This window comes from Pinus tabuliformis, chromosome 5_1 (genome assembly GCF_031772625.1).
Source record: "Pinus tabuliformis cultivar Carrire ecotype Pingquan chromosome 5_1, CPIR1, whole genome shotgun sequence".
In the NCBI taxonomy this organism is placed as follows: domain Eukaryota; kingdom Viridiplantae; phylum Streptophyta; class Pinopsida; order Pinales; family Pinaceae; genus Pinus; species Pinus tabuliformis.
In genome coordinates this window covers 776,097,136-776,109,764 of record NC_142305.1, presented here as the reverse complement: position 1 = coordinate 776,109,764, position 12,629 = coordinate 776,097,136, and the positions used below count along the sequence as shown (strand labels likewise).

At 42.7% G+C, this 12,629-nt stretch overlaps 1 protein-coding gene across 1 annotated transcript in view; it reads left to right on the top strand.

Annotated features, from left to right (window-relative positions):
- Positions 1-12,408, top strand: part of LOC149167241 (G-type lectin S-receptor-like serine/threonine-protein kinase SD2-5) — a 193,887-nt gene extending 181,479 nt beyond the window's left edge. The window contains 3 exon segments of the mRNA XM_089430421.1: positions 9,622-10,525; positions 10,528-12,277; positions 12,279-12,408. Coding sequence (XP_089286547.1) covers positions 9,622-10,525; positions 10,528-12,277; positions 12,279-12,408 — 2,784 coding nt within the window.
- The last annotated feature ends 221 nt before the right edge of the window (positions 12,409-12,629 follow it).

The window sequence follows — 12,629 nt, the reverse complement described above, 5'->3', positions numbered from 1 at the left end:
CATTCAGATCTCTCAGATCCACCAGATTGGAGTAGTTGTGAAGGGTTCCTGTACCTGGATATAATTTTCACAGGACTTTGGGCGGCATTGACATTTTGAGGATTTGGCAACTGCAGTATTGATCAGGAAGGAGTAAAACTCCGTTAGGAGTTTTCCAAAAAAAAAAAAAAGAGTCGGAGATCTTCCGGGGTGCTTATTGGTGACCTAGCCCATCAGTATCAGGACGACGAGCTGAGCAAGGTGGTACCATTCAATTTCTTAGTAAAAATTTTTAGGCGGTCCCAATTTTTCATCAGGTTGGTGTATGGTAGAAACTCGCGCTCAAGCGATGGCCAATGAAAGGATCGACAAAATTGAAAACCATGTGCACTCCCTCCAAACTGCGGTGAACAATATCGAACTTGAGCTTAAAGGAATGAGTAACCAGATACAACTTGAGCTTAAAGGAATAAGTAACCAGATACAGGATGCACTCCCAAAGGGCAAGGAGCCAGCCCACGAGGAGGCGTATAATGGCCATGAATACCATGAGGGTGAGTCTAGCCACTCTCATCACGTCTGGCACTCCCATCCACCACCCAGTCAGTGACCTCCCAAGTTGGATATGCATAAATTTGACGGTTCTCACACGTCCGCATGGCTAGCACAAATGGAGCAGTATTTCCAATTGAATCATATCACAGATGAGGGGACTAAGCTTATGGTGGGCACCATGTACTTGGACAATGAACGATGGCAATGGAAGGAATGGCATTAGCGTTGCAATGGACATTTTCAGAATTGGGCCCAATTTGCCAAAACTCTTTGCAGTCGCTTTGAACAGGAAGACTCTTTTTTGGGGCATCTCACTAAGCTCCGACAGACGGGTACAGTGGAGGAATATATTACTGCTTTTGAAGCCTTAGCCTTCCGCACTAAGGGTCTCACAGATGAGTTCTACATGGAATGCTTTATCAGCGGTCTTAAAGAAGCCATCAAAGCTCAGGTTCTACTCCACCACCCTCCCACATGGACAGAGGCTTGCCAGGTAGCCCGTAAGGTGGAACTTGCATTAACAGCCCAATCCAGCCGCCCCAACTTCCCCGCTAAAGGTCGTCCCTCACAGGCTCCCAATATGACTCAGACACTTAAGATTCAAAAGGTGTCACCTGCGGAAATGACCGAAAGAAGGAAGCAAGGACTATGTTACTACTGTGATGAAAAATATTCCCCGGGTCATAAATGCAAAGAGCACAAGTTCTTTCAAATAGATGCCACTGACTACAGCTCCACCGAGGAAGATCCACCACTTGAGGAACCGGAGGCGATCGAAGAATATAACCAAAAGGAGATTGTATCTGATGAAGCAATTATTTCGCTAAATGCATTGGCAGGAATTTCTTCCCCTCAAACTCTCAAAATCAGGGGTTTTCTTAAACATCGCCCAGTAGTAGTCTTGATTGATAGTGGAAGTACCCATAATTTCATCCACCAAAAGATCGCTGAAGCAGCACATTGTTTCGTCTGGGTAGTTTCTAACTTCCAAGTCTAGATTGCAGATGGGGGCACAATGAAATGTGAAGGTCGCTGTGAAAATGTCAAAATTCAAATGGGGGATTATCAATTGAAAACCCACATGTTTGCAATACACATGGGGGGTTGCGACATTGTCCTAAGCGCGGAATGGCTCCGCACTCTTGGGCCAATCACAATGGATTTCCAGGAGTTATATATTAGTTTTAAGCAGAACAACTCCACACATACCCTCCGTGGACTACAGGCGGGAGCCCCCTCTATCATCATCTCGCATAGGATGGAAAAATTGTTAAAAAAGGGCCATCATGGAGTGGTAGCTCAATTTAATGCCATCCAGGTAGTAGACACCATGTCTTCGCCAATTCATCCTAAGATGCAACAGATTTTAAATAAACATCGGACGGTCTTTGACAAGCCTCATGAGCTTCCACCCTCGCGAGGGGAACATGATCATAGCATCACATTGGTTCCAGGGGCCCAACCCCCAAATGTGCGGCCATACAGATATCCGTTCACCCAAAAGAATGAAATAGAAAAAATCATCAAGGAATTGTTGGAAGCAGGTGTCATTCGTCCCAGCATTAGTCCTTATTCATCTCCAGTGGTCATGGTCCTCAAGAAAGATGGGGAGTGGCGGATGTGTCCCGACTTCAGGGCCCTCAATAAGTTAACAGTCAAAGATAAATTTCCCATCCCAGTGGTTGACGATTTGTTGGACGAACTCAATGGGGCTCAATTCTTCACTAAGTTGGATCTTCGCTCAGGCTACCACCAAATTCGCATGAAGGAAGTCGACATTCCCAAGACAGCTTTCAGAACTCATGAAGGTCATTATGAGTTCTTGGTCATGCCATTTGGTCTCTGTAATGCCCCCTCTACTTTTCAGAGCCTTATGAATCACCTCCTCAAACCATATCTCAGAAAATTTGTCCTTGTCTTCTTCGATGACATCCTCATCTATAGTGGCACTTGGGCGGCACATCTTCAGCATGTAGATCTACTCTTGCAACTGCTCCGCACGCATAAATTATTTGCCAAGATGTCTAAGTGTTCATTTGGCATGGAAGAAGTTGAGTATTTGGGCCACATTGTGGGGCGTGAAGGTGTCAAGGTGGACCCAAAAAAGATCCAGGCAATGCAAGAATGGCCTCAACCTAAGACCTTGAAAAGCTTGAGAGGATTTTTGGGTCTCACAGGCTATTATCGTAAATTTGTCCGCAACTATGGCCGCATAGCGAAGCCCCTAACGCAAATCCTAAAGAAAAATTCCTTCTTCTGGAACGAAGAAGCACAACTGGCATTTACCGCTCTCAAAACCGCCATGTGTTCCACTCCTGTCTTAGCACTACCGGACTTCACCAAATCATTTGTCATTGAATGTGATTCTTCGGGAACAGGTATTGGAGCGGTCTTAATGCAGGAAGGGTGACCATTGGCCTTCACCAGCCAACAACTAAGTGGGAGGAATCTGGGCCAATCTACCTACGAGAAGGAAATGATGGCCATCTTACATGCAGTCGAGACCTGGCGACCTTACTTGTTGGGGCGACGTTTCCAAATCCGCACAGATCATCACAGTCTTAAATATTTTTTGGAGCAACGCCTATCTTCCCCACAACAAAATAAATGGTTAGCCAAAATGCTGGGATATGATTATGAGATCATTTACAAGAAAGGGAAAGACAACAGGGTAGTAGATGCATTGTCGCGCCAATTTGAGGAGGAAAGTACTCTGCTCGCAATTTCCCTCCCCATTCCAGACTGGATTGAAGAGGCTCGCAGGGAATGGTTTTCACATCCTGGGCTCTCCCAACTCATTTCTCAATTGCAGGTAGATCCTAATTCCACCAAGGGCTACTCGTGGCAGAATGATATTCTTCGCTACAAGGACAGAGTCGTCATATCACCAACATCCACCCTCAAAAGTCGCATTTTGGCAGAATTGCACTCATCTCCCATTGCAGGACATTCGGGCTTTCAGAAGACATATGCTCGCACCAGAAGATCATTTTTTTGGGCCGGCATGAAACAGGACATCCTTACTTTCGTAGCAGAATGTGACATCTGTCAACGCCACAAAGGGGAAACCGTCAACACACCAGGCACATTACAACCATTGCCCATTCCAGCGTCAATTTGGACGGAGGTCTCCATAGATTTCATTACAGGTCTTCCAAAGTCTGGGAACAAGTCAGTCATCATGGTGGTTGTGGACCGACTGTCGAAGTATGCTCATTTCTGCGCCCTACCCCAACCATTCACACCCACTTTGGTTGCTCAAACTTTCATGGATCAGATCTTCAAATTGCATGGCATGCCCACTTCTATTGTGTCCGATCGCGACCCAATCTTCACTAGTAATTTTTGGCAGGAGCTCTTCAGAATACAAGGCACTCAACTCAAACTCAACACTTCATATCATCCGTAAACAGATGGTCAAACCGAAGCCGTCAACAAATGTCTAGAAACCTACCTTAGGTGTTTCACTTCAGAAAAACAACACCTTTGGGTACAGTGGTTACCTCTGGCGGAATGGTGGTATAACACCAACTATCATGCCACCACCAAAATGACTCCCTATGAAGCAGTCTATGGACAACTTCCACCTTCCCCTACTTCTTATCTCACGGGGTGCTCCAAAGTACAAGCTGTGGATCAACTCCTACAACACCGTGCAACCATGCTTGCCCATCTGCGCATGAATCTTCATCAAGCTCAGAACCATATGAAGCAACAGGCTGACCAACATCGCTCAAAGCGCCAATTTCAAGAAGGGGATCAGGATTTTTTGAGGCTGCAACCATATAAGCAAACATCACTCAAAGACAAGGGTTGTCAAAAGCTCTCTCCAAAATTCTACGGACCATACCAAGTACTTCAGCGCATTGGAGAAGTGGCTTACAAGTTGGCTTTGCCACCTACAGCAAAAATCCACCCAGCTTTCCATGTATCGTGCCTCAAGAAAGTGATTGGGAACAATTGCCGAGTTCAAACCAGTCTACCTGAATTGGACGAAGAAGGGTCAATCTGGTTTCAACCTGAACAGGTTCTAGACACACGAGACAAGCACCTGCGCAGCCGCATGCTTAAGGAGGTCCTCGTCAAATGGAAAGACACCTCTCCGGAAGATGCAACTTGGGAACCAACCACTATTCTTCAGCACTTTCCGCAGCTTCAGCCTTGAGGACAAGGCTAGTCTTAAGGGGGAGGGCATGTTAGGGTCCCACCCTAACCCCCTTATTTATGTCATGGGATCACGTCATAGTCAAGAGTCAATAAAGCCCATATTAATATTTGTAAGTGGTTAACCCGCAATTAATGACGGGACCACAGTTAGTTGCAAATGGGCGGTAGTATTAGATAGATGGTATTAATAAAACCCACGATATTGGCCCGTGGTATTGCATGTATGAATCATATATAAAGGATAGAGACTCCCTGCGAGGAGCATCGTGTCTTGTTTTGTAATCGAGCTCTGCTCTATTGGAGGTTGCCCCCTCGAAGAGGCCTGTGAACATTTCTCTCTGAATAATAAAATCATTGCTATTCTGTGTTCTGGGTATATTTTTTTCGCATATTCTGTGTTCTCGGTATCTTTTCTTCGCAAATTCTATGTTTGGGTATTGCTTTGCAGGTTAAGAGCATAACAGGCTTCCTCTCAAACCTAATCCTGTAACTCTGGAATGTTCTCCATGCAACACATCTGGCCGGTCCACTTGCTCTGTCATCAAAATCTCTGACTGCTATTGTCTCTGTCGACTGAAAACTCTGCATCTCTGTGCTCTTCAGTATCTGACTGCTCTAGCCTCTGTCACTTTGATCTCTGACTGCATCTGTGCTGCTGCTAGTTCTATCTCCCAGCATTGCATCTGCACTGCACCTCCCAACTGACCTCCTTGTTGGGCTAGAAACACCCTCTGATGCTGAAGCTCTACCGGCTGCTGACAAGTGCTCCCTCTCTGACATCTGCGCTATTGCAACATCTTCATGCATCTCGCACCATTGAACACCTCTCTGTGCCACCTAGCACTGTGCAAAACACTTGTGCCTCTCGCATTGCTGCAGCCTTCTAGCTATGCACTGTCCTGGGATTCCCTACACTGTCACTCTCTCTACCGCTCCATCCGCATCTATCTCTACCCAATCAGTCAATTCTTGCTACTACACATTGGGGTTTCCGTAGCAAGGTCTCATCCAAGAGGTTTGGTACCTCAAGGATCCTGCCCCTCCTCCTTGGGACAATCAATCCACATCACCCCACCTCCTACCTGGAGGCATGGCTGCATGCGATCCCTCAGCCCACCTGGCTCGAAGTTTCCCCCTACTGGAGGTATCTGCATTAGTAGATGTCTCTACTCGATCTCCTCTCAGCTTCCATTGTTGTGGCTCCTCCACAACCTCCCGAAGCTACTGCACCAATCGTGGCTCCTCCACAATTGTCTCAAACTTCTTCTGGCTCTGCATGTTGAAAGGTAACATACCTTCCCTCTCAACCACCAAGTCTCCATCAATTGCCTTGTTACTCAAGGCTTCGCATGCATCTTGAACCTCAAGAGCATACAGGTTCTTGACCCGTGAACCAATCTCATGACAACGAAAGCATCTCACCTTCGACTTGTCAACCTTCTTCCCATCACTGGAAGAACTTGATTCGGAAAGAGAAACCTGCCCCTTCCCCTTCTTCGCCTTACTCGCTAAGTCACAGTTCTCCTCATCATGCATAGATGAAGAACTGTCTCTGGTGCTCCGTCTAATCTCCTCCTGCACAAGATCCGACTAAAGTCTCTCCCATCCTGGCAGTTTCTCCCTTCCATTCACCGAGTCCTGGTAGCTATGCCAACTCTTAGGAAGGTCAAGGAGTCCTAGACTCACCATCCTCATCTGACAGTCACCGCCACACTTCCCAGCTCATCCCAGCATTGGGTGAACTTCGTGAGATACTGGGGCATACTGTCTCCATTCTCACACTTAATGTTTCTGAGTTTCGCTCTTGCTTTGGAATTAAATTCGAATTCCACCAGCTCAAAACTCAACCGCTTCCGATCTAGAATTCGTAAGAACAAAGTATTTCTTGTACAGAGATTGACTGTCTGGGCATTCACCGAATATCTCACCTTCCAAAAGAAGGATGAATCCAGAGGCTACCTGGCCCGATTACAGACTCTGCTTGAAGAAATAAAATGTAAACACTTTCTGAATAATAGATCCGATGATCAATCCTCGCTTGATATCCTGTAAAAATCTCTTCTACAAATCAAGCAGCTCTGATACCATGTAGAAATTTTGAATAATATGACACATATTCACAAAGATTATCCTAATTATACACTTATAAGCGGAACATGCATAATACATAACCTCCTCTACGTTGATCATCAATTTACAGAAGCAGAAACATTCACAGGCGTACATAGAAACATCAATCACACATGTCAACACAGTATTTTCCCTAAAAACATCTCGCTAAAAACCCCAACTATCTTTATATTATAGTGATTGAATCATGTAACGATACATAGCACAATACTCCTCACAAGTACTCAGTACTATCTCCACATGCTACACAGAATACAGCTCAGATTTGATCTCCAAATCTCCCCCGCTGCTTGCCTGCCTCCACTGCTCAATACTTGCTCAAGAATTGATGAGAATGGTTTACCAAACTCGTATTTGACCACAAATAATCACTCACACTGTGTTGGACATGAGCACAGGCTACAATTCTTGGTATTGGCCAATTCATTGGCATACTCAATCCCTCTGATTGTGCAAATCATCATGCATAGCTATAGTCAGAACTGATATCAATCTGATCCTCTAACACGTGTCCCTGCTGAAATGAACATGCACTGACATGCAACTGAGTTAACTGATGTATTCTATAGTTGCATTATGAGTTAATAACTTGTGAATTAATTAATAACTAATTCACCTAACTCATCTCTAGTCTATTGATCAGTTAGACTAAATACAACTAGTTTAACAAAGTTAAATTGAACACAACTCCATCAACTGCACCTCTAGTCCACTAAACTCAACTCACTTGAGTTCTAACTGAAGTCATGCATGTAAATATTATTCATCCCATAGGTAACCACGTATTTCCTTCTGGGATCTGCATGTACCACATCTGTAGCTCATCCTGAAGTGCTCCAAGAGAATAAGATCAAGTTTATAGTCCAAATATTATTATGAGACAATGATATTTGACTTTTCTATTTTTGACAGTGAGTCTAAAAATAGACTTTGATCACTCATATTGTGATCACCCATACTGTGATTACCCATACTGTGGTCACCCATACTGTGGTCACTCCTACTGTCATCATCCCTATTGTGGTCACTCTTGCTGTGATCATCCTTGCTGGGATCCAAAAATAGAACTTGCGCCATAATTTGCCTGCGGGTCCACTTAGTAAAGGCGACTCCTTTCCACTAAGCTCCATCATCTTGTTGCATTCTCAACAAGCATTTCTTGTTGCATACTTTTCAACAGAAATAATAGAAAAAAAGAAAAAAAAGAAAAATAAAAACATTAAATAAGGAAGGAATAAAACAAAAAACGAAAAATTAACAACTAATAGAAATGAAAGTTAGTAAAACAACCCATAATAAAATCTCTACCTCTCACTTTGCAAATAAATAAATTTAAATAATAATAATAAATGCAAAAATTCAATTCCTAGTATTAAATTATGAATAAATAATAAAAATATTTGATCCAAAATAAAATAATACACCATCAAAACACAATTTTTACATATCTCTAATAAAAGTAATAATGTTTTTAAACTAATCATTTATAATATTTTATATTTAATGTTTTCATCTTTTTCCATTATATAAATATTAGGGAAAAACGTGTAAAGTCAATACTTGTTTGAACAAATGACTTACAAATAATTTGAGGCCTCACTAATTTATTCCACAAAACTGTTTTGTACTTTTACCTTTTAAAAAGATTGTTTTTATAAAATATGAAATAATTTAAATTGAATATATAGTTTAAATTTATAGAAAATTTCACAAGTTTTTTACTATTTTTTTTATTTGATTTTTTAGTTACATTAGCTTAGTTATACACGTTAAATGACTTACTAATATTAATAAAGTTTATGGGAAAAAAAATGATAATTATGGTATATAAATTGATAAAATTAAATATTAAAATTGAAAATTATCTATATATTTAAATAAACTTTTTAATAATTTATGAAATACCATTTAATAAATTTAATCATACTTTATAAAATACAACCTAATAAATTTAGTACCATTAGCTTTATCTCGGCATCCGGAGGGAGGCAAGCAATTGGTGGGGCATTTGAGCAAACTAGTCATGTGGTTGGTTGCCTCCTTTCACTGTGAATAAAAGCGCATTTGCAAGCAAAAGGATTAGCGAGTTGGTTGTTCGGCAGATCCCCAAATATTCCCGGAGCTACGGTCCCTCCGCAAGGCTCTAAATTCGGCACTATCTAAAAATCATGTGTCAATTTGTTACGGCAACAACGATCGATCCATAGTGCCGTAATTTTGTAACTATACATCTTGCCTTTCCTTCGCTACGGTGGTCTAGGTCTTACCAGAGCGAAGGTAAGGTAAAGTCTCTCGATTAATTTATTTGGTGACTTCAAAATTTTTTTGTTAAATTTTCAATATGTAAAATATTTATAAAATATATATATGAATTTTGAAGATTAAAAATATTTTTCCTCAGAGTGCGAGGATTAGAATTATATTAAATTTATGAAACAAATTATTAGTATATTAAATTTCAGTTTCATAATTTTTGTTGCAATATTGATTTTTTTTATCTTTTTAGGAAGTTAAATTATACTGAGCTTGAAAAAATTATGTCTAATTTTTTGAACGGTTTTAGAAATGAAGCCCATATTTGATGACATCCAGTTGACTCGTTAATTTGAAGGTTTTGAAATAAGTTGCCAATTGGATAGAGTGGAAAACGAATAAATATCCGTGAAATTTGATCATGGATAGCTGTATTGGAGTGGACATGTGGCATATTGCTATACATTTTTGACGGACCAGAAATTTGTACTGTGGTGAACATGTGGCATACTACCATATGCCTTTGGCACTGGACAGAGCTTGGACCAGAACCCTAACGCCTTCTGCGTTATAACGGCGTTCCTTTCTGGTTCTCAAGGCGCTGTGTCAGCGGCGCATCGGCGATTTGGCAGCTTTTTCCGTCTGTTGAGTTGTCTGAAGATGAAGATGATGGAGGGATCCCTTAGGTTCTATCGCAGCTTGCTCGTTACTGTCTCGTTCATGCTTTTGCTGGTCCACTGCTCTGTAAATGCCCAGGAGTTTGATGGATTCCCCAGCAATGACACAAGTTGGTCTATTTCCGACGTCGGCACGACGGTAGCTTCCTTGATTCTCGAGAACGAAGACAACGCCAATGCAATTCTGATCACGCATATTCTTCATCAGAATCTCTCTTCTCTAATCACATCGTGGTCTTTCTTGAGTTTCGTGGAAACCAGGGAGAACGAGTTTGTTGTTTCCATCGTGGTATGCGGATCGTCTTTGCAGCAAACTGGTGAGGTTGTGTGGACTGCAAATCGAGATAAGCCCGTTTCGCGGAACGGGATCCTAGAGTTGCAGGGTGATGGGAATTTGGTTCTATCCGACTCCATTAATGGCGGGTCATCGGTTAATTCTGGTAGGATAATCATATGGTCGACGAACACGGGCGGGAAGGGGGTAACGGCGATGAGACTGTTCGGTGGCGGTGTGCTCCAAATTGTCGGCGAGGAAAACGCGACTGTCTGGCAAAGCAGCAATTATCCCACCGATACGCTTCTGCTTGGTCAATTCCTCCGCGTACACGAAGTGCTCGTTAGCCGATCGTCCGCTCATAATCTGTCATCGGGAAACTATAGACTGCAAGTGAATCCCGGGAGTATAGGACTCTATGTCGGCGGATCTGATCCTGCGTCCTCCGAGCTTTACTGGATGTGGAATATCTGCAAAAGAGAGCCCTCACTCTCAACCCAAACTGCACAGGTATTTCCTTCAACGTGTCTATTTCATGGCCGGATTCAAGTCTCGGTTTGAAGTTTGTACAATCTACGACAACCAGTGCATCCAATATTTCATCTTTTACCCCGAATTATTATTTCTCTCGCACTGTCAAAGCCAAGCCCAATTCATCGTCGGATACCGTGTACATAAGACTGGATTACGATGGAAATCTGAGAGGATATGCATCCGGACTTGCAGATCCCTTCCAACTCTTGTCTGAAGCGATGAGTAAATGTCAATTGCCGAACTCTTGTGGTAACTATGGGGTTTGCTCTCTGAAGAATCGACATTGTAAATGTCCCAACAATGGTACACATCACTTAGGAAGTGAATACAAATTTAATGAATCAAGCTGTGAATTATCCGAGAAACCCAGCTGTACCAATGTTAATGGAAGCTGGCAGATGTTTGCTCTAGCAGGAATTGAATATTATCGTAACCGGTATGCCGTTCCTCTTAATATGCCCACAGTGGAAAAATGTTCAGACTACTGTCTTAACAATTGTTCGTGCAAGGCTTCCTTTTATGTGGACGAATCCAAATCTTGTTTCGTCGTTTCGTCTCAGCTCGGGACAGTTGCAGAGAGCTTGAACAAGAAAAATGGTGTTTTTATCAAAGTGCTAAGCAGAGATATAATCAAGAATTCAAATCCTTCAAAGGAAAGGCGCAGCAATGCCTACATAAAAGCTATTTGGGTCGGAGTGAGCTTGCTCGTGGCAGTTCTGGTTTTGATTGTATTTTGTTCTTTGAAGGTTTGCCGAAATTCGAAACCAGAATCAGACGAGTCACCGTCACAAGGTTTAAGACCATCGAAGTACAATATTCCGGAAGTAACGGCGAGGAAATTCTCGTTCAAGGAAATTCGGAAGCTGGCAAACAATTTTGATAAGGTGTTGGGATACGGCGGGTTCGGAACAGTGTACGAGGGCGTGCTTGAAGATGGGCGAATCGTAGCTGTGAAGAGGCTGGACATCGCAAAGCAAGGCGAGAAGGAATTTTACTCAGAGATTGCAATATTGGGCACAATCCATCACTGGAATCTGGTGCAACTCCTGGGTTTCTGTGCGCAGGGTAATAATAAAATGCTTGTCTACGAATACATGCCCAATGGTTCCTTGGACGAATGGCTCTTCGACGAGAGTAAGATAAGCTTCTTGACTTGGCCCATTAGATTCAATATCATATTGGGAACTGCACGCGGCCTGATCTACTTACATCACGAATGCAGGTATAAGATCATTCATCTGGATGTAAAGCCTCAGAACATTCTTCTCGACGAGAATTTCGTGGCCAAGGTCTCCGACTTCGGGTTAGCGACTCTCATGAGCCGAAAAGATAGCGGCATTGTGACAACGATGCGCGGCACTCCCGGGTACATAGCTCCGGAGTGGCTTATGGAATGCGCCATCACTGAGAAAAGCGATGTGTACAGTTTCGGCATGGTGGTTCTCGAGATTATCGGAGGGCGCAAGAACTACATTGAGATGGGTGAGTCCGGTAAGTCTTATTTCCCTGCCTGGGCGTTCTCGATGGCTGTTAATGGTAGAGAGACAGATGTGATTGATTCGAGAATTGCTGGCGATTATGATTTTGATAGAAATGAAGCGATCAGAGTATTGAAGATCGGTCTTCTGTGCATACACGAGGATCCCCATTCTCGACCTTCGATGAGGGACGTACTGCAGATGCTGGAAGGAGAGAAGGGGCTACCAGATCTGCATCTGCACGACGATCCAGTTCACTCTAACGAAGTGTATAAACCCCCACTCAGGATTTCTCTGCCCCCGCAACATAGTCAATAATGTATGGACATCCATGCATGCAATATCTATGGGAGGATGTTAATGCCTTAAACTTGTACAGGCATATTTTGGAGAAGCGGCTTTCATATTTATTATTCGCAATCTAGAGTCCAATAAATCATTTCTCATCGGGTTGAAAGACTCATGTACTGGATTAAATGGCTCATTTTAAAATGATAATTTTAAAAACCCTTGTTACAAGGTAATTTTTTGGAATTTATGTTCATTTATTTATGAAAATAATAAAAAAGCTAAAGGCTTAAA